Genomic DNA, 18,004 nt, shown 5'->3' on the forward strand with positions numbered 1-18,004 from the left:
TGACAGTTCTCTGTAGTTGAATCACTTTCAAATGGTGACGCATGGTGTAGGTGAACAATAGAGCCCCTATTTGTGACAAAACACGTGGGTTTGCTCTGTTACACTTATCCTACAACCTACACGCCGTACTCTGATATTGGCTTACTTGGAGCCAATACTCTCCAGAACGTGCCTGGCAGGCTTAGACGTCGACCCCTCGACCTTAATCTTCCCAATCCTCAGCAGTGAGCCATCACTCAAGTGCACCACAACCCCCGTCCCATCGAGTTGGTACTCGGCCTTGATTTCCTGGTCTCCACGTTGCCCGTCCTCCTTGCCAGACTTTTGTACCCACGTTACAGTACCTCGTGGTAACCGACCGTTGGTCAACATTTCCCCTGCCGCCCCCTGTGTCTCTACCACGGACAAATCCTCCAAAATAGCCCGCTTCACAAGCCTTTCCCCTTCCACCGACCCGCCCCCTTCCGATTCCGAGTGACGCCGGCCAGAGCCGGACCGCAAAACGATGTGTGTCCACAGCGGACCTAGCACCCTCCCGCGCAGCGCCACATTCCTTGCCCGCACACTACCACCGCCACCAATCCAAAGGACCTGCCTATCCCAAGGGGTGATCTTGGGCGCGTGCCGCAGCACCCTCGTCTCCCCGCCCCTTTCTTCTTCCGCAAGCTCTCGCCCAGCAGTGCCACCAACATGACCATCCGGGAGAGGCCCGCTCAGAGTGGGAGGATGCGGAGGGACGTGCAGGCCCTTCCTGAGGGCGTCGACCAGCATGGCGGCGCCGCGCGGCGCAAGCATGTCGTGCAGCTGCGCGACGGTGCAGGAGGGGGGGATGGGAATCCCCGGCGGCGGTGTTTGGAGCAGGATGGCGCCGGCATCAAAATTTTGCGGAGAGAGCGTCTGGATCGTCACCCCCGTGTGCGTGTAGCTGTTTAGGAGAGCGTGGTGGAGTGGAGCAGGGCCGCGGAGGCTTTTTTACACCCAAAGAGGAGAGGAAGCGGTTGGTTAGCTGAGACGGGGCTGGGATATGAACGGATAGGGGGCAAGGGCTGAATAGAGCAAGCTTACTCGGGTAGAAGCGAGGGGTGGACGTTGAGGCCCCCGTATTTGGCCGCGCTGAGGAGGCGAGGGGGGACAAAGAGGCCGAAGGAGACGGCAATGATCAGGTTGATGGGGTGGCCATCCGGTTGGGGCATCTAAGTGGTGATTATGTTAGAGGAAGGCAAAAGTGGAAAGGGGTATTAAATCAAGAGGTGATCGAACTTACATCCCAACCGGTGAACGTGTCTCTTACATGGACCGGGAGGCTGAGCTTGTCTGCAAGTGTCCGTAGGGGAACTGTGACATAAAGACACTGGTTTAGCTTTTGTATATAAGGTAGGGAGAGAGATCGTTTAAGCTACCCTCGCTAAGAACCTTGTATCCTCTCCCCGTTGGCTTGCTAGGCCTGACGATCACGTCGATGGATCGGATGAGATTGGCATTTTGTTTGTGTTCCTCGTGCAGAGCCTGCAATGAGAAGCAACTGAACTCGTCTGAGCCGCAGAATAATATTCTCAAAGGGTCGGATGTCTTGGGTGCCGCGCTATATGATACCGAACGTAGAATGGGTCTTGCCCTTGTCCGTTGGACGAAATGCGTGAATGTACGTAGATTCATCTCATTCGCAACTCATAGCTGACAGTCACCAGGCTTAGATGGTGCTTCACCGCTTCATATCGTGCTTAGGAAAATAGGTCAAAAAGGATAACATGTCATAATACTGAGTAAGATACACCAAGGTTGACAAGCTCATCAAAGAATTCTTGTATGAGTTGTGAGCGGTGACAATTGGACCCTGAGCTACAAAATACCTTCTGGAGTGCGATCAGTGGATCGCCTTCCGGTACCAGGGAGTGCAACCCTGGTCCGATCGGCCCCACTTATCCGCATGCAGGTTGCATCTGCATAAGTTTGCATTGGCGGACCCTCACAGCTGAGCCAAGCCAGGGCGGTGGAAGCTTCGACGGACGGAAAAGTTGCAGTAATAAGTCGCTGCCATGTGCTGACGGATGAACGAAGGAGCTGGTGCTCCAAGGCATCTCAGCCGCCAGCATGGCTCAAATTCTGACAGAACGACAAGCTGAAGAGCTGTATGTTTTTTTGTTTTTTTTTCGAAACGATGTTCCTTCAAGTTGAGTCGCTTGAAGCTGATTTGCTTACACGACAGACACAAGTCTATCATTGCCTACCTTGCGTCGCAGAGCTTATCCAACAGCGCTGCTACCCTCAAAGCCGAGCTCGGACTCGACCAAGATGCCTTTGACGCCGAAAAGTCCAGGAAGTATGAGGGCCTGCTGGCAAAGAAGTGGACGAGTGTCATGAGACTGCAGAAGAAGGTCCGTCGCAACCTCCCACAGCTTGTCCTCCACTTGTCGGCAGCCCCTGACGCGCATTGCAGATCCTAGACCTGGAGAACAAGAATTTGGCTCTTCAAACCGAGCTCGAGAGCTGCACATCAACTTCTCTCTCTCGCCGTAACCAGGACCCGGTCAATTGGCTACCCAAGGCCCCGCCCCGTTATGTTCTCGAGGGTCACCGCTCGCCTGTAGCCTGTGTCGCCTTCCACCCCGTCTTCAGTTCCCTTGCCTCCGGTTCCGAAGATTATACCATAAAGATATGGGATTGGGAGCTTGGCGAGCTCGAGCATACGATCAAGGGCCACACGAAGGCAGTGCTGGATCTCGATTTCGGTGGCTCTCGTGGCAACACGTTGCTGGCCTCGTGCAGCTCCGATCTGACCATCAAGTTGTGGGATCCAGCCAACGGGTACAAAAACACCAGGACGCTGCCTGGTCACGACCACATTGTGAGCTCGGTGCGCTTCATACCGCCTGGCCCATCTGGGACCGGGAATTTGCTGGTCAGCGCTAGCAAGGATAACACGCTCAAGATATGGGACGTTACGACGGGGTTTTGTGTCAAGACAATTGAGGGCCATACAGACTGGCCTCGGGCAGTGTGCCCCTCCACAGACGGGCGTTATCTGCTCTCAACCGGGTCCGACAAGACCGCCAGGCTGTGGGACATTTCTGCTCGTGAACCTGAATGCAAGGTGGTGCTGGTTGGACATGAAAACTTCAATGTGCGTTTACCTCCACTCCCCTATTCCGCCATGTCATTCACTGACATATCCTTCAGACATGCTGCGCATTCGCCCCTCCCGCTTCATATCCATTCTTGGCCCGCTTAGCCGGAATCGAGAAGGTGCCAGCAGCCAGCAACCCGGCTGCATTCATGGCCACAGGCTCCCGAGACAAGCAGATTAGGCTTTGGGACGAACGTGGCAACTGCATCAAGGTTCTGCCTGGACACGACAACTGGGTGCGAGGCCTTGTTTTCCATCCAGGCGGCAAATTCCTCATATCCGTGGCCGACGACAGGACACTCCGCTGCTGGGACTTGAGCCAGGACGCTAGATGCGTGCAGGTGCTTAGTGGTGTGTTCGAGGGCTTCGTCACTTGCATCCGGTGGGCGCCTGGCGTTGCGAAAGATGGGCCCGCCAACGGTGTGGCACTGACTAATGGCGAGGAAGTCACGCCAAAGAAGAAGGCCTCTGATACGAATGCTGCCGCCAACCTCCATATTCGCTGTGTTGTTGCCACGGGGAGTGTGGATGGGAGCGAGGGGAAAGTCAGGATATTCGCCAATTGAGGATCCTCGTGAGCCGCCACCTCTTGAGCTTCGGTACGAAAGGAACCCCGAAACTCGCTCTTTAAAGCCACCGGGCCGATGGATTTCACAGGCTGGCCTCCGATCAAGAGGAGCAGTTCGCAGGGCCTGCATAAGAGGCGACAGCTACATTTCCAGCACCCTTCTATAGGAATGACAGTGAGGCTGGCCCATGAACAGGCGGGATCACTGCGGACGAGGTCTCCACATAGAAGGTTCTGATGCTTGAGCCTTGCATTATCCCTGGACAGCGATAGAGATATTCATTCGTGATAATCTAATGTTTATTGATCCAGGAGGCATCGTTGTCTCGCTGTCTGATATGACGCTGGTTTGTTGGAGTCTTAGGATCCAAATTCTTGAAAGGGTGTTCACAGGAGCGTAATCGATACCTGTAGAAGTGGCGACGAAATATTGAGCATGCACCAATCTGATGGGAATCCCGAGCGCATGGATATAGGGGACAAGCATGTCTCTTGTCGCTGCTTGGCGGAAAAGGTTCATCCGGTAAGATTTCAGACATTTGTTGTTTCTGGGCAGATTTGTTTACAGTTCCCTGGTACGGATAGCTGGCCGCGACTTCAGGAGTGAAGGGAGTAAGGTAGCGAATTGACGGTTCTGCAGAGATGCATGTTGACTTGGCGCGAACGGCTCATGATTCCAGATCCGGCAGTGTCGAACTCCAAAGAGGTAATATGGCGGATGGAGAGAAGCTCCGTCAGGGGCCTGAGCATAACGGAGGTTTTCAACCAGAAGGCAGTTATTTCTGCCATTGCCGCCCGGCTTCGCTCAACCACCTCCCTCCCTGACAACCTCCCAGCGGTACGCAACTGCCCACCGCCCATCGGCCCCAAGTTCAACTTCCCACGTGGGCGGTGCAACAGCCACCACCGCACCAGGCACAACCCTCCCCAGATTCCCCCCACTATCACCGCCACCCAGCCCCTGAACCATCCCCTCACCCGCAAGCATCACCCTCAGCTCCACCGCATCCCTTTCCCCTTCCCGCCCCCGCCCCTGGCTGTCCCCATCAGGCCCGACCCGACCCGGCCCAGACCCAACCTGTCGCCCAGCAACAAGTGTCATCCCCACCCCGCCACGGCGAACTGCCTCAACCCGCACCCTCATCATCGTCATCACCACCGCGGAGGGAGCCGCACGAGGATGTTCCGACATCGGTGGCTGCCCGCTGTCAAGGTCGGCCACGACATCGGCGCCCTCTTTTACCTCGACCAGCCAGTCCCGTAGCTCGGCGGCCAGTCCTCCGGGGAGGTACTTTGGCCCGCCGCGGCGTTGCGGGGAGAACAAGAGATCCGGCAGCTGCTGCAGCTGAGGCAGATAGTCTGGGTCGGTGGTCTGGTGCGGGTGGGGTTTGAAGCGCCGGGCCGGGTCCTGTTGTTCTTTGCTGGTGGTTGTGTGAGGATGGTTGGGCTGCGGTGGTCGTCGTGGGCGAGAGGGGTCCAGGTCTGGGGATGAAGGAGGCGGGGAAGAAGAAGACAGGACTGAGGAGGAGGACACTGGGCTAGGAGGCCGGGGGGTTTCGTCGTCGCTGACTGTTTGTACCCTTTCTTCTTCCTCTTCCTCTTCCTCTTCCTCTTCAGAGAATGGTCTGGAGTGGGAGGAGGAGGGCCGGTGGTCATTGTCCTCGTCTGGCGCGTCCGGGAGCGACTCTATGTCGCTGCCGCTGTTGAGATCCGGGCTGGTCACTGGATAGGTTTCGGGCGAGGATGAGGCGATGGAAATGCGCCTGCGCTTAGAGGCGCGGTAGGTCTCGGGTTCCTCGGGCAAGGAGGACTCCAGCAGGAGGGACGAGTCGATCTCAATTGGCTCTGGGAGTGTGTCACTGGTAGTAGGAGACAGAGGTGGAGACTGTGCGTTGTCGGAGACAGGTGAGCTAACATCGATGATATCCTGTGTCGAACGGGTTCGGGGCCCTCGCGTCTTGATGGCCAAGGCTGGGGTTGCGAATACCGCGCCAGAGTGGGCTGAGGATGGCCTAGGTGTTGAGGCGAACCTTGGTGTGATATAAAGCAGCTGCGGTATAATTCCATGCTGCTGATTTAATGTTTGACTAGTATGAGACTGTGTAGTTTGTCTCTTGGAAAGGAGAAATCGAGAAGTCACCGGCGTCTGACTAAAATGGTCAGGAGATGGCCTGAATTTGGTCAACTCGAGCACTTACCGCAGGTAGCGGGGCCATCTGAATCCAAAAGTATACATCTACCGTTCACTTATTCTTCACACTCATAAAAACGATGTTTTGATGTCGACGTGGAAGTGAGCAGGCAACAACCATGGCTGTACCGTAGAGACCCTAACCCTTACGCTATGTTCTGGAGTTTTCCGCCAACGGCAGCTGTCGTCCGCCGTAGCGTCACCGGTATGGTATTGAAATGCTGCCTGGTAATACAGCAGGTTCGTGCCCCAAAGTTTCGATTAAACAATCACAGCAGTGCGTGACCGCGTCACCATTAGCGCGGCGCGTCCCCAGTAGGCGCGTCCCTCCGTAATTGACTTTCGCCGCCGAGCACATTAGCGAACGCTTACACTCAGGTGATGGTAGCCGTCTCCGTCACACCATTTGCATTCTCCACCTGCTCTCAGCAAAGGCCCCCATATACCTTCCCGCAACCCCTCGCTTCAACTCCAAACATCCACAACAATGTTCACAATAATGACACCCGCCCCGCCAACGCCGACTCGGCCATTCTCCTTCGCCCATACCCCGGGACGCGCTCGCCTCGACAATTACCGTCCGCAAGTTTCTTCGCCCCTCTCCTCCTCACCGGTCCGCGCCGCCTCGTCACCGGGGATACCGGGCCTACAGTCACCACCCCACTCCCCCCGCGGCCGCCGCCACGGGACACAGTCCTCGCCGCTTTTCCCCAGCATTAGCACCAGCACCAACACGGGCAGCGGCAGTGGCAGCGGTAACGACAAGAAGTTCCGCTTCGCGACACGCAACCCGCGGCCTAACCCCGTCGTCAAGCGGCGCGAGGATGCGCAGGAGGGAAGGCGGAGGCTGTTTCTCCAGAACGTGCGGCACCGGGCCGACGAGAAGAAGTGGGAGCGGCGCGGCGGCGAGGATGAGGTACGCCAGTCTAACATCTCCTTTTTAACGCAAGAACCACAGGATCGCTGACGAGATTCGCCAGGTTCTCAAACTTGAGTGGTGGCGTCTAAACAGGGAGAGGCAGCTGGCCAGGGAACGGGAGGCGCGTTTCCTGGCCGCCGAACAAGGCGAGGAGGAGGACGACGCGGAAGCGCTCGATGTGGATGCCTTGATGGTGGATCAGATTGAACAACAAGAGCAGGCGGAGGTGGAGGCGCTTGTTTCGGTGCTGGAAGAGGCTGGCCCGGCGCCGCCGCACTTTTCGGATGACGAAGAGTACGACGGCCTGTTTATGGATCTCGTTTCGCAACAGCAATTACAGCAACAGCGGCAGCAGCAGCAGCAACCGCCGCCGCCAACGCGGGGTGAGTGGACAGCAGGCGATTGCCAAGATGTGGAGATGTCTTGATGGAGGCGCTTCAGCTTGCTTCGTTGAGCGAGGTGTACACTAAGGTATCTAGACCGGTCGGAGTTCTGGCGTCATCACCAGTATTTCCGGGTGTGGTGGTTTAACAGGTTCTGAGGTATCACTGTTGGCCGGTATTAAACATGCAGAAGGTATCTAAACTAATCCCGCAAAGCGTTCGCTTTTCCCGAAGCCAGCCGGTAGCAGTTATTGCGGGTTACAGGAATCCTCCGGCAAACTGAGCGCATCCTGTGCAGAGGGAATGTCCCCTACCAGGTCTGACGGAGGCGACCCCGAGTCTTGCATCTGTCATGGCAGTTAGAGATTTGAGTAGCGGCTCGGATCAAGGGCGAAACACACCTTCTGCATCCGGTCGACAATGTATTCGCGGTCTGCCGGGTTCGAATCCGAATATGTCGCTTCCTCAAATTTGGAGACGATCTCCCTGACCAAAACCTGCTGCTCCTCATACCTTTTCAAGTCGTCCTTGGACACTGTGTCCTTGTTTTTGTCCATCCATCCAGGGAACTTCTCGTGGAGCTCTTTCATGGGTTCGTACAGGATCTCCTTGTTGGTTAGCTGCTCCATCATGCCCATCAGCATCTTGGAGAATTCTTCTTCGTTGCCTTCGCCGTCAAGGCCGCCGCTCTGCATTTGCTTGAGCAATTCCGCCATGAAGTCGTCCGTCCCTTCCGCTGCGGCGGCCGCTGTTGCCTGCTCCCCTGACGCCTGCATGCGCTCCATCGTCCGTCGGATCGTCTCCTGAAAGGAAGCCTCGGCACTGGTAGCAGCAGCGCCTGCGGAAGTGTTGGCGCCTGCGGAAGTGTTGGCGCCTGCGGAAGTGTTGGCGCCTGCGGAAGTGTTGGCGCCTGCGGAAGTGTTGGTGCCTGCGGAAGTGTTGGTGCCTGCGGAAGTCCTGGTGTCGGGTCCTGGCGGGGTAGGCCCCTTTGAGTCTTGGTCTGCGCTCGCTGTTGCGATGGCACCAATTTGCTTGAAGAAGTCGTCGAACTGCGCCTGCAACTCCGGCTGTGCCAAGGTTAACGGCAGACGGCTGAGACGAATGACGGGTTCCACTTACTGATTTTTCATACTCCGCCCGCAAGTCAGCAAAGGTCTCATGAACGTGTTTCAAGAAGTCATCCTCGGGGAAGGCTTCGTCATCCGCTCCCGCAGTAGCAGCGGGCTGGGTCTGGCCGGAGGGTGCCGGTTCTGGCTTTTTGGGATCTATCTTGACGGCCGAGAATTCATTGAGCATATCTAAGCCCCCAGGATTAGCTACGGCAACTCGCGTCGCATTGGTCCCTTCGAAACTCACCGTCTAGATCGTCCAGGTCATCCTCATCCGGGTCGGGGAAGTCGCCCACGTCTTCCACGTCTTCCACCGTCGCAGTCCTCTTCTCTTCAATCGGCACCGAACTATCTACATCTTTTTTCACTGAAGCGCCGGCATCGCCGGCATTGGATTCCATCGTAGTACAGCCAAAGCCCGAAACCGCGTTGTCCACCGAAGGTAGAGAAAGAGGGCGTGAACCGAGGTAGAACCCCACGTTGTACAGTATGTACAAGAGTCCAGGGAAATGGATAGACAAGAGCTAATGCAAGTTGATGGCAAACAACGTCGTCGTCAATGTTGGGGGTTGAGGTGCCCGTGGGGTGAGTGAGGACCACTGGCCTGGACCGTCAGATGCGCATGCGAATCCCGTGGAGGCGAGAATCTGTCCGGCGTTTCGGCCAGTGAGGTCACTCTCTTTAGAGCTGGACGAACCCGAATCAGCGATGTATCGGGATTTGCATGTGCAAAAAGCCTCGGGCCCAATTCCCCAATCCAGTACCGTATGTACTATGTAGAAGGTTGAGCCGTAACCCCACCTCCAATACCAATTCCAGTTCCTAGCCTTCATCTGCGGCATCCCGCGTTGGGTCAACGAGCCCTGCACTGAAGATCAACAACTGTAGGATAACGTTGTAGTATTTGGATTACAACTGAGCCTCTTGTCCATTGATCAATGCAAGTCCCTTCCTCTCAAGATGCATGCCGCACTTGCTGAGTTGAGGCGGGACCCAGATACTTCGTACATAGGTTCCTTATTTAGCTCTGGGGCTACCTTCGTAGTTACAAGGTGTTTCTCGTTGTGATCCAAATTCAACGTCTTATCAAGCGCCGAGTTTCAATTCTTGCCAATTCGCGCCTGCACCAGTATGGATCAGAGAAACTGACGTCTTTTGAGGGTTCAACAATGAAACACAGCAACCTTGGAACTTCTGGCGTTCACTCATGTACTCCGTAAGTTCGTAACTTGCATATGTATTGTATGTACCTCTCCGCCTTCTCTTTTGAGACGAATTGGTCTGTGCGCCGGTCAGAATTTCGAACTTCGGCAACTTCACATCCACGCCTAGGCAGCCTCCCACCTTCTGCAAGCCTCTTCATCAGCCTCAAACCGATCTTCCGCCAACCCACCCCATTCCGTTCTTCTGTGATTCTTCCTGCATATTCGAATCTTATCGCGGCGCCCACCCTTTACTTCCCACTCCTCTCTCCCCGGCGCTTCCTCCGTGATCTTTCCGGACCGACGTTCCCCACGTCATACAGTCTATTCCCGGTTGATCGCCGCGGCCGGCGTAAAGACTTCAAACCGTCATCGCTTTGACCCAGGAAATTACAGGTCAAGGTCAATTCGGAAATTTCCTAGCACCATGTCACTCTGTCAGAATCGTCTGCAGGAGGAGCGGTATGTTGGCTGTTTGCTGCGAGTCGCTATCCCCGCATCTCGATTGTAGCTTTACTCTTACGCGCCCTCACTAACTCAGGCGTTGCACCAGAAAGCAGTGGCGGAAGGATCACCCCTTCGGCTTTTATGCTCGGCCTCAGAAGAACGCCCAAGGAGTGCTCGACTTGAAGGTGTGGGAATGTGGTATTCCCGGTAAGGAGAAGACTATATGGGAGGGCGGTCTGTTCAAGCTGACCGTGACGTTTCCCGACGGTACGTCTATGTAACCCGGGCCGAAAGGTGACGCGGACCATGTTTATTAACTGCTTCTCCGCGTGTAGAGTACCCGACGAAACCCCCAAAGTGTAAGCCAGCCCACCTGCGCGGTGCGCATGTCTTCGGTTACGACTAACACTCGGCTCTGAGTGTAGGCAAATTCGTGCCCCCTCTCTTTCACCCCAATGTTTACCCGTCAGGCACAGTCTGCCTGTCTATCCTAAACGAGGAGGAGGCTTGGAAGCCCGCAATCACCATCAAGCAAATCCTTCTCGGTGTCCAGGACCTTCTAAATGACCCCAACCCGGAGTCACCGGCACAGGCAGAAGCGTATAACATGTACAAGAAAGACCGGGCGCAGTACGAGAGACGAGTTAAGCAGATCGTGCGGGAGAATGCCGCGCCCTAGGATTCCCGTACCTTTCGAGAAGATATTGAACGTCTGCATGGTGGGATGGAACCTGGGATTCGGATTACGGAGTTTACGGAATACCAATGGCGGCACAGCATATGGAGTTATCGGGATGGTCTTTCATGGCAAGCTGCAAACTGGTTGGTCTTGGGTGGGATGGACCGCTATCCGTGACATGGGACGTGGCAGACAGCTCTTGACGGCAACTCTCGGCTTACGGCAGCTGCCCTTGCAGAGTTCACTCTCCAGAGACTGGAAATAAAATGCCATGTCGCGCGTGACCTGCGCCTCTGCTATGTGGATGCAACAGCGTTGATGCGTGCTTTCTTATCGGGAAATTTCCCCCCCCCTTTCCCCCGCGCAGCAGTGTCTCGGTTCACCGGCTGGTCTAGGTGACAATTGGTCAATGGTCTAGGTGACGTAGGTGGGTGAAACTGGGACCTACACCTACTACGGAGTAGCGTACGTGGAGTGCGTGGTGCGCGGTCACGAACCAAGGGCTCTCTGCATCTCTTGCAGCAGTGTGGTCCCCTCCAAGGCGGCAGCGCCTGTCGTGGGTTCACCTTGCTGGTTCCCGGCTGAGTGTGGTGTAAGCCTCGCTCATACCCCTTAGCAGCCCAGTTTAGGTAATGGACAGGGCGGAGCTTGATTCGATTGACAAACCAATCACAAGAGAGCCCGACATCGGCTTGAGAACGGTGGCTGTTAGGAGCCCCTGCTTTTTGCTGCTGGAGCTCCGTTCCCCAGCTCGGCGGGCCAACTATGTAGCTCATAATTCATATCGATTGACAATGTAGTTCTGTCATTGCCGGGAGGCCTGGTTCTCGAACAGGACCAGGCCCCTTCTTAGTCAAATCTCTAAAAATTCTGGACGGGGGGCGAGACATGGGGTGCATCGATCCCCCTTTGGCCGGGTTTGTGACTATCACACACAATTTTCCGAGGCGTGTGACTCTTTTCTCCTTTCAACACACCTTCCTGCTCATCTCATCCCACTCGATCGTCTGTAACATCCCACCGTGGTCAACAGACACCCGCGCGTCGTCGACATCCAGATCGTCACGTCGAAGCAGCTGCAGCAACCTGCCGTGCAGGGCCAGAAGCTAAGTATAAAGACCCGTCGTCTTGTCGCTGACAGTGGAAGTAGGCTCCGCTCTTCAACGCCGCATCTCCTGCTCAGGTCCCATCCATAAATCGCCTCCAAGAGAACACAGAAAATCCGAGATTCAAAATGTGTGGCATTTTCGCCTGCCACAGGTAAGTCGCACAATTGGTGTTGCGCCCTGCCCTGCCTTTGTGCTGGTCCCTAGATGAATGGAGGGGCAACATTTACTTGCCCCACCATCACCATGATGCCCCTCTTATCAGGATTCTTCTTTATAAGCGGCATGCGCAGTTTGGGGCTAACCCGTCGCCAACAGTCACCCCGACGTCCTCAAGTTCAAGCCGACTGCCCTCAAGCTTGCAAAGGCGTATGTGCCCCCAATTGACTCTATATTTGGTGTGGGAGTGGCCAATTGACTCGCTTATCTTGCAGAGTGCGACATCGGGGACCTGATTGGAGTGCGTTGCCCCTTCCCCTGAGTCACACAAGATAAACACAAGATAGGGTTATAGACACTGGTATCGCTAACTGATTGTGACACTACAGGCGGCAGCGTTATTTCTCACAACACGAGTATGGAATTTTCCAGGACCACCAAAATCTCCTTTCCCAAGAACGAGACCAAAAAGGAAGCATTCACTGACACAACGTCGCAGTTCTGTGCCATGAACGGCTCAGCATCGTCGGCGTTGGTGGGTCCCGGTCTGTGTATCTCGCCTCTCAGACGACGTCTCACACAAAAGCAGAGAGCGGAGCTCAGCCACTCACCAATGCCGATGAGAGCATTGTCCTCGCCGTCAATGGCGAGATTTACAACCACCGTCTGATTCGGAAGAACTTGAAGACGCCGTATCACTTCAAGACCACGTCGGACTGCGAGGTCATTATTCCTCTGGTAAGTGCCTGCAGGAGGGGACCGAAGGTGGCGGGCTCGGTTCTGACCGTTGCGCAGTACATGGAACACGGCCTCGACGCGCCGAAATATCTCGATGGCATGTTCTCGTTTGTCCTCTACGACAAGAAGCTGGACCGCACGATAGCCGCACGCGATCCGATCGGCATTACAACGTTTTACCAGGGCTGGTCGTCAGAGCAGCCAAGCGCCACATACTTCGCCTCGGAACTGAAGTGCTTGCACCCCGTCTGCGACAAGATCGAGTCTTTCCCGCCCGGACATGTTTACGACAGCTTGACCGGCGAGCGGACCAGGTATTTCCAACCGACATGGTGGGATGGGTCCCGGATCCCCGAGAAGCCGCTCGACCTCAAGCTTCTGCGCGAGACACTCGAAAAGTCTGTCAGGAAACGCCTCATGGCCGAGGTTCCCTATGGTGTCCTGCTTTCGGGTGGCCTTGACTCGAGTCTGGTTGCGTCTATCGCCCAGCGGGAAACCCTGAGGCTGAAGAAACTGGCCGAGGCAACCAACGGCACCGCTGAACAGGAGGTCGATCTCAACAAGGGCGAGGGCTTGGTCGGCATTGATGACGATAACAAGCTGTCAACAATGACTTTCCTTCCACAGCTCAACTCCTTCTCGATTGGCCTCCCCGGGTCTCCCGACAACGAGGCGGCATTGAAGGTGGCCAAGTTCCTTGGCACAAAGCATCACGTCATGACCTTCACGATTGAGGATGGCCTCAACGCGCTCTCGGATGTCATTTACCACCTTGAGACGTACGATGTCACGACCATCCGCGCCTCGACGCCCATGTACTTGCTTTCGCGCAAGATCAAGGCGATGGGTATCAAGATGGTTCTCAGTGGCGAAGGTAGTGACGAGATCTTTGGCGGATACCTGTACTTCCATGGGGCTCCTGACAAGGCCGCATTCCATGAAGAGTGTGTTCGTCGCGTGAAGAACCTGCATTTGGCCGACTGCCTGCGGGCCAACAAGTCCACCTCGGCCTGGGGTCTTGAGGCTCGTGTGCCATTCCTGGACAAGGAGGTAAGCGGACGAGCCAGGCAATGATTGGTTACAGTGCTGACAGTCCTCTTTAGTTCCTCGAGGTCGCCATGAACATTGACCCCAAGGAGAAGATGATCACGAACGAAAGGATTGAGAAATACATCCTGCGGAAGGCGTTTGACACCTCGGACGAACCTGGCGCCGAGCCGTACCTGCCAGAGAACATCCTCTGGCGGCAAAAGGAGCAGTTCTCGGACGGCGTCGGCTACGGGTGGATCGACGCCCTCAAAGACAACGCCGAGTTGCACGTTACTGACGAGATGATGAAGAACCCCAAGCCCGAGTGGGGTGACGACATTCCGGACACCAAGGAGGCGTACGTTGAGCCCGACTTAGGACCCGTCCTTGAGAGACTAACTCTGTCCTAGATACTGGTACCGGTTGATGTTCGACGAGCACTTCCCGCCTTCGTGCGCCTCGACCGTCATGAGGTGGACTCCCAAGTGGTCGAAGCAGACTGACCCCAGCGGCAGGTAAGTTGGCTGTGTGCCGTCCCATCGACTATGAAGAGAGCTGACAAATCCTGCAGAGCTATCGCAATCCATAAGGCAAAGTACCAGGATGCTTAAGCAGTTCAGTTGCTCGTTCCAGTACATAGCAACCTTGTGGTGTTTGGCTTGTCGTAGTTGGGGTCTAACGCGTTTGGGATATTGTCCTGTACCTCGCAAAACAAATGAAAAGCATGCGTATGGGTTCTTTCGTCGGAAGCGGGCCATGGTCCAGTGCAACGCTTGCCTTTGTGATATCGCCTCTCTTTGTAACAGCTTGCATCCCAGCTGCTTGAAGCGCTTTGTAGGAGCAGCACTGGCGCTTCAAGCAGCACTGGTCGTTTTCTGGGGAATGGCTCACGTGTAGTAAAGTCATAAGGACATCCCCTGAGATAAAGGCGTAATAATAGGAGAGATATAAGAACTGGCGTAGCGCAAACACAATGGTCATGCAATGTGTTGTTCCACCTGTCACGGAATATGATGTTGCACGACCCATGTCGGCCAGAACTATGAATATAAGAGCATATGATGAAACATGGCAAGGCGTTTCCAACCCTCACCTCCAAGACCGAATTGCACCAAACCAAACTGCGCAATCCTGTCGCAGGTGCTGTTATCCAGTTGCAGAACGTTTTTAAACCATCTACAATCTACAGAGCCGAAGCGGCTGGACAGAATTCAATAATTCATTCATGAAGCGGCTCACAAAAGGTCTGAAAAGGTTAAGTTTTGATAGGGGCTCTCCGCTAGAGGCCACGGGGCTTCGGGGTCCCACCACGTGGTGTCAGAACCAGACGACAACGAGTGAGCTGGCGGGACTCGGGAGCTGCTGCATTGACAAGCTTGCCGATCCACCAATCAGCGAGCTGCAGACAAATTTCTCGTAACATCGCGGGCCAATTCCGACAACTTCCTTCTCAACAATTCCCCACGAGACTGTAGCTGCATCACAGTCCATATCCCCTATACCATATCCCATCACTCGCGTCCACGCTTGCTCGCCAACCCATTTTCCATCCGCTAGACACAACAGCCAATATGTCTGTCCCGGCTTTCTCAGATATCGCCAAGGCGGCGAACGACGTAGGTTTGATCCCAAGCGCGAGCGCGGCTTCTGCCCTCGGAAGCGGCATTTCTCGCGAGCTCTCTGCGCCGTCGCCAGCCACATATCGCTAACCCTGCGCGTCCAGCTCCTCAACAAGGACTTCTACCATCTCTCTGCGGGCACCCTCGAGGTCAAGAGCAACACCCCCAACAATGTCGCCTTCAAGGTCACTGGCAAGAGCAGCCACGACAATGTGACCAGCGGCACGGTATGTCCATCGTTGTCTGAGAGGCTCCGAGTGCAGTGCTAATGGTCCGTTTCTGCAACAGCTCGAGGGCAAATACACTGACAAGCCCAATGGTAAATTCATCTCTATCCCGCCCAAACATGCGCGAAGCCATCACCGCCGCGTTGACCTTCGGGGCCCCCAAACGGCATCGGCACGGCTGAAGTGCGAGATGAGGCTGCAGGGCACCCAAGCATTGTGGTTTCATGGCGCGCCCGTCTAGTGGGCGGTCGCGCTGCGCCCCTTTCGACCCGCGCAGCTGCTAATCTATTGGAGGTGCACAGGCTTGACCCTCACTCAGACCTGGAATACCGCCAACTCGCTCGAGACCAAGGTCGAGATGGCCGACAACCTGGCCAAGGGTCTCAAGGCCGAGGGTATCTTCAGCTTCCTCCCCGCCACCCAGCAGCGCGGCGCCAAGTTCAACCTGCACTTCAAGCAGTCCAACTTCCACGGCCGCGCCTTCTTCGACCTCCTCAAGGGCCCCACTGCTAGCATTGACGCCCTCGTCGGCCATGAGGGCTTCCTCGCCGGCGCCTCGGCCGGCTACGACGTCCAGAAGGCCAAGATCACCGGCTACAGCGCCGCCGTCGGCTACCAGGCCCCGGCCTACAGCGCTGCCATCACGGCCACCGACAACCTGAGCGTCTTCGCTGCCAGCTACTACCACAAGGTCAACAGCCAGGTCGAGGCCGGCTCCAAGGCCACCTGGAACTCCAAGAGCGGCAACACGGTCGGCCTCGAGGTCGCTGCCAAGTACCGCCTGGACCCTGTCTCCTTCGTCAAGGTGAGCTCAGTTGTTTTGCAGGGTTGTCGTCAGAGACGCGATATTAATACCGTGAAACAGGCCAAGATCAACGACCGTGGTGTCGCTGCCGTTGCCTACAACGTGCTCCTCCGCGAGGGTGTCACCCTTGGCGTTGGTGCCTCGTTCGATACCCAGAAGCTTGACCAGGCCACCCACAAGGTCGGCACCAGCTTCACCTTCGAGTCGTAAGATGGTGTTGGCGTTCATGGTGGATGCGCAGGGTCCTGCGTCGTGGTTTGGACCGAGCGAATGGACAACTGCGTCGGTCAGTCATGAGAGCAGGATGTAGATATGGGTCTAGAGTTTACGTCCAGGACATGTTACACTGTACAGTAGACTCCCAAGCAGCCGCAATATGCTAATTTCTGACATTGTTGTTGCGCGATTCGGTGCGAGCCAGGCGTAGTCTAGAGGACGCTCAATGTATGTATGGAAATCAATATACGAGTCCTGCAGGATTTTATCATATCGTTTTTTGTTCAAACTCGACCAATAACCCAGTAACGCCAGTGTCATTTCCCAGAGATTATACATCCATCACCCATTTGCTTCCAACTCCATGATATCCAGTTTCACCTCACCTCCCCCTCCTCTCTCTCTCCCGTTCTCCTCCTTCCTTTGGCACCTGACCCGGCCCGGGCCGCTTGGGCCCCGACACCCAGCCAGCGATAGCGTGTACCCCGACAGTACCGGCGATCACGGCCCCCAAGACACCCAACACCAGCCAAAAGCTCGTTACCGGGGACGGCTCGGGCTCCAGACGCACCCCCATGCGCTCCGCCATGCGCTGCGCCCGCCGCTCCTCACCCCGCCGCTGCGCCCGCTCGTGCGCCTCCCGATCAAAGTGCGGCACGTCCCCGCCGTGCCCAAACGGGTCCTGCCCCGGCCCCATCCCGCCCGTGCCACCGGAACCCGAAGCGGAGGAAGAAGAGGAGGAACCGGGATGCTGGCGATGCGGGGAGTGGCTGTCAGTCCCGTACCCGGCGCCGGCCCCGGCCCCGGCGAAGCTGTGGCTGGCGCCCGTGCTCTCCTCGTGCGCGGCGCGCCGCTTGGCACCGTGCGCGCCCCACCCGCCGGAGCGGAAGAAACTCGGCGGCGGGCCTTGGAATGAGGAGCTACGGCGCCGGCTGCTCAGGCCTGAGGCCGGGCGGCCGCCCGCCGGGCCGCTGCTGCTGCTGCTGCGACTGCTGCCGTGCGGAACGGGGTGTGCGTGGTGGCGGCGCCGCATCACGTCGCGGTCGTACCGCGCGCGCTTGTCGGCGTGGCCTAGGACTGAGTAGGCCTCGGAGATGCGCATGAAGCGGGATGGGGAGGTGGGGTCGGTGGGGTTGTGGTCCGGGTGGTGGCGCTTGGAGAGGAGATAGAAGGATCTGTGTGTGTGGGAATGATGTTGGTTAGCTGGGGAATGGGTTGATAGGGATTGAGGTGGGAAGGTGGAGGGACGGACTTTTTGATCTCCGCCGGGGAGGCATCCGGGTGCACGTTGAGGGTTTCATAGTGGTTGGAGGAGGTGTCGTCGAGACGGAGGGCGCGTGGAGAGGAGTGGAAGGGGAGACGTTGATGTCGAGGTTGTCGTCGGCTGAGAAGAGAGACGGGAATGGTGGAAGGGCGCAGCGCCGCACCCGTGTGAGCGTAGCGGAGCGGCATGCCTCATCCCGAAGGTTGGCTACATGTCCTA

At 56.4% G+C, this 18,004-nt stretch overlaps 9 protein-coding genes across 9 annotated transcripts; 5 read left to right on the forward strand and 4 right to left on the reverse strand.

The window, feature by feature from the left end:
* Positions 1 to 46: 46 nt before the first annotated feature.
* Positions 47 to 1,846, reverse strand: N656DRAFT_751719 (Formyltransferase). Its single transcript, XM_064813019.1, has 4 exons — positions 1,401 to 1,846; positions 1,265 to 1,335; positions 1,066 to 1,193; positions 47 to 967 (listed from the first exon to the last, which is right to left on the reverse strand). Exons 1-4 carry the CDS (start codon positions 1,654 to 1,656, stop codon positions 142 to 144), a joined length of 1,281 nt encoding a protein of 426 aa, XP_064671110.1. The 5' UTR covers positions 1,657 to 1,846; the 3' UTR covers positions 47 to 141.
* A 245-nt stretch (positions 1,847 to 2,091) lies between these two features.
* N656DRAFT_707375 (LIS-1 2) lies at positions 2,092 to 3,690 on the forward strand (the record flags this gene model as incomplete). Its single annotated transcript, XM_064811429.1, has 4 exons — positions 2,092 to 2,129; positions 2,207 to 2,375; positions 2,438 to 3,121; positions 3,178 to 3,690. The coding sequence occupies 4 exons, from the start codon at positions 2,092 to 2,094 to the stop codon at positions 3,688 to 3,690; spliced, it is 1,404 nt and encodes a 467-aa protein (XP_064671111.1).
* An 807-nt stretch (positions 3,691 to 4,497) lies between these two features.
* Positions 4,498 to 5,908, reverse strand: N656DRAFT_797408 (uncharacterized protein; the record flags this gene model as incomplete). The annotated part of the gene is made up of 2 exons (XM_064817634.1): positions 4,498 to 5,838; positions 5,891 to 5,908. 2 exons carry the CDS (start codon positions 5,906 to 5,908, stop codon positions 4,498 to 4,500), a joined length of 1,359 nt encoding a protein of 452 aa, XP_064671112.1.
* A 209-nt stretch (positions 5,909 to 6,117) lies between these two features.
* Positions 6,118 to 7,421, forward strand: N656DRAFT_778331 (uncharacterized protein). Its single transcript, XM_064814987.1, has 2 exons — positions 6,118 to 6,799; positions 6,864 to 7,421. The coding sequence occupies exons 1-2, from the start codon at positions 6,383 to 6,385 to the stop codon at positions 7,227 to 7,229; spliced, it is 783 nt and encodes a 260-aa protein (XP_064671113.1). The 5' UTR covers positions 6,118 to 6,382; the 3' UTR covers positions 7,230 to 7,421.
* On the reverse strand, positions 7,131 to 8,649 carry N656DRAFT_627434 (Pex19-domain-containing protein). Its single transcript, XM_064810355.1, has 3 exons — positions 8,305 to 8,649; positions 7,587 to 8,252; positions 7,131 to 7,532 (listed from the first exon to the last, which is right to left on the reverse strand). Exons 1-3 carry the CDS (start codon positions 8,479 to 8,481, stop codon positions 7,434 to 7,436), a joined length of 942 nt encoding a protein of 313 aa, XP_064671114.1. The 5' UTR covers positions 8,482 to 8,649; the 3' UTR covers positions 7,131 to 7,433.
* A 989-nt stretch (positions 8,650 to 9,638) lies between these two features.
* On the forward strand, positions 9,639 to 10,959 carry N656DRAFT_778333 (ubiquitin-conjugating enzyme). Its single transcript, XM_064814988.1, has 4 exons — positions 9,639 to 9,958; positions 10,050 to 10,210; positions 10,279 to 10,302; positions 10,369 to 10,959. The coding sequence occupies exons 1-4, from the start codon at positions 9,924 to 9,926 to the stop codon at positions 10,620 to 10,622; spliced, it is 474 nt and encodes a 157-aa protein (XP_064671115.1). The 5' UTR covers positions 9,639 to 9,923; the 3' UTR covers positions 10,623 to 10,959.
* An 897-nt stretch (positions 10,960 to 11,856) lies between these two features.
* Positions 11,857 to 14,265, forward strand: N656DRAFT_707338 (glutamine-hydrolyzing asparagine synthase; the record flags this gene model as incomplete). Its single annotated transcript, XM_064811425.1, has 10 exons — positions 11,857 to 11,882; positions 12,047 to 12,097; positions 12,163 to 12,188; positions 12,277 to 12,303; positions 12,387 to 12,422; positions 12,474 to 12,625; positions 12,683 to 13,675; positions 13,729 to 14,012; positions 14,065 to 14,169; positions 14,226 to 14,265. 10 exons carry the CDS (start codon positions 11,857 to 11,859, stop codon positions 14,263 to 14,265), a joined length of 1,740 nt encoding a protein of 579 aa, XP_064671116.1.
* A 495-nt stretch (positions 14,266 to 14,760) lies between these two features.
* Positions 14,761 to 16,788, forward strand: N656DRAFT_778335 (uncharacterized protein). Its single transcript, XM_064814989.1, has 5 exons — positions 14,761 to 15,270; positions 15,378 to 15,500; positions 15,562 to 15,592; positions 15,803 to 16,305; positions 16,366 to 16,788. The coding sequence occupies exons 1-5, from the start codon at positions 15,226 to 15,228 to the stop codon at positions 16,513 to 16,515; spliced, it is 852 nt and encodes a 283-aa protein (XP_064671117.1). The 5' UTR covers positions 14,761 to 15,225; the 3' UTR covers positions 16,516 to 16,788.
* On the reverse strand, positions 16,710 to 17,763 carry N656DRAFT_627276 (uncharacterized protein). The gene has a single exon (XM_064810354.1). The coding sequence runs from the start codon at positions 17,621 to 17,623 to the stop codon at positions 16,904 to 16,906; it is 720 nt and encodes a 239-aa protein (XP_064671118.1). The 5' UTR covers positions 17,624 to 17,763; the 3' UTR covers positions 16,710 to 16,903.
* Positions 17,764 to 18,004: the final 241 nt, after the last annotated feature.

This window comes from Canariomyces notabilis (genome assembly GCF_033297395.1).
Source record: "Canariomyces notabilis strain CBS 508.74 unplaced genomic scaffold N656scaffold_8, whole genome shotgun sequence".
Lineage (NCBI taxonomy): Eukaryota > Fungi > Ascomycota > Sordariomycetes > Sordariales > Chaetomiaceae > Canariomyces > Canariomyces notabilis.

What these genes read in the sequence shown, in the direction of transcription:
- N656DRAFT_778331 (XM_064814987.1), top strand. Translation starts at nt 6,383, where the DNA reads ATGACACCCGCCCCGCCAACGCCGACTCGGCCATTCTCCTTCGCCCAT. An exon ending in GGCGCGGCGGCGAGGATGAG is followed by an intron (nt 6,800 to 6,863) that starts GTACGCCAGTCT and finishes GAGATTCGCCAG; the next exon opens with GTTCTCAAACTTGAGTGGTG.
- N656DRAFT_627434 (XM_064810355.1), bottom strand. Translation starts at nt 8,481, where the DNA reads ATGCTCAATGAATTCTCGGCCGTCAAGATAGATCCCAAAAAGCCAGAA. An exon ending in GGGCGGAGTATGAAAAATCA is followed by an intron (nt 8,253 to 8,304) that starts GTAAGTGGAACC and finishes ACCTTGGCACAG; the next exon opens with CCGGAGTTGCAGGCGCAGTT. An exon ending in TTGTCGACCGGATGCAGAAG is followed by an intron (nt 7,533 to 7,586) that starts GTGTGTTTCGCC and finishes CTGCCATGACAG; the next exon opens with ATGCAAGACTCGGGGTCGCC.
- N656DRAFT_627276 (XM_064810354.1), bottom strand. Translation starts at nt 17,623, where the DNA reads ATGCGCATCTCCGAGGCCTACTCAGTCCTAGGCCACGCCGACAAGCGC.
- N656DRAFT_778335 (XM_064814989.1), top strand. Translation starts at nt 15,226, where the DNA reads ATGTCTGTCCCGGCTTTCTCAGATATCGCCAAGGCGGCGAACGAC. An exon ending in TCGCCAAGGCGGCGAACGAC is followed by an intron (nt 15,271 to 15,377) that starts GTAGGTTTGATC and finishes CTGCGCGTCCAG; the next exon opens with CTCCTCAACAAGGACTTCTA. An exon ending in ACCCTGTCTCCTTCGTCAAG is followed by an intron (nt 16,306 to 16,365) that starts GTGAGCTCAGTT and finishes ACCGTGAAACAG; the next exon opens with GCCAAGATCAACGACCGTGG.
- N656DRAFT_751719 (XM_064813019.1), bottom strand. Translation starts at nt 1,656, where the DNA reads ATGAATCTACGTACATTCACGCATTTCGTCCAACGGACAAGGGCAAGA. An exon ending in ATACAAGGTTCTTAGCGAGG is followed by an intron (nt 1,336 to 1,400) that starts GTAGCTTAAACG and finishes TTTATGTCACAG; the next exon opens with TTCCCCTACGGACACTTGCA. An exon ending in CACCCCTCGCTTCTACCCGA is followed by an intron (nt 968 to 1,065) that starts GTAAGCTTGCTC and finishes GGTGTAAAAAAG; the next exon opens with CCTCCGCGGCCCTGCTCCAC.
- N656DRAFT_778333 (XM_064814988.1), top strand. Translation starts at nt 9,924, where the DNA reads ATGTCACTCTGTCAGAATCGTCTGCAGGAGGAGCG. An exon ending in AATCGTCTGCAGGAGGAGCG is followed by an intron (nt 9,959 to 10,049) that starts GTATGTTGGCTG and finishes GCGTTGCACCAG; the next exon opens with AAAGCAGTGGCGGAAGGATC. An exon ending in CCCGACGAAACCCCCAAAGT is followed by an intron (nt 10,303 to 10,368) that starts GTAAGCCAGCCC and finishes CTCTGAGTGTAG; the next exon opens with GCAAATTCGTGCCCCCTCTC.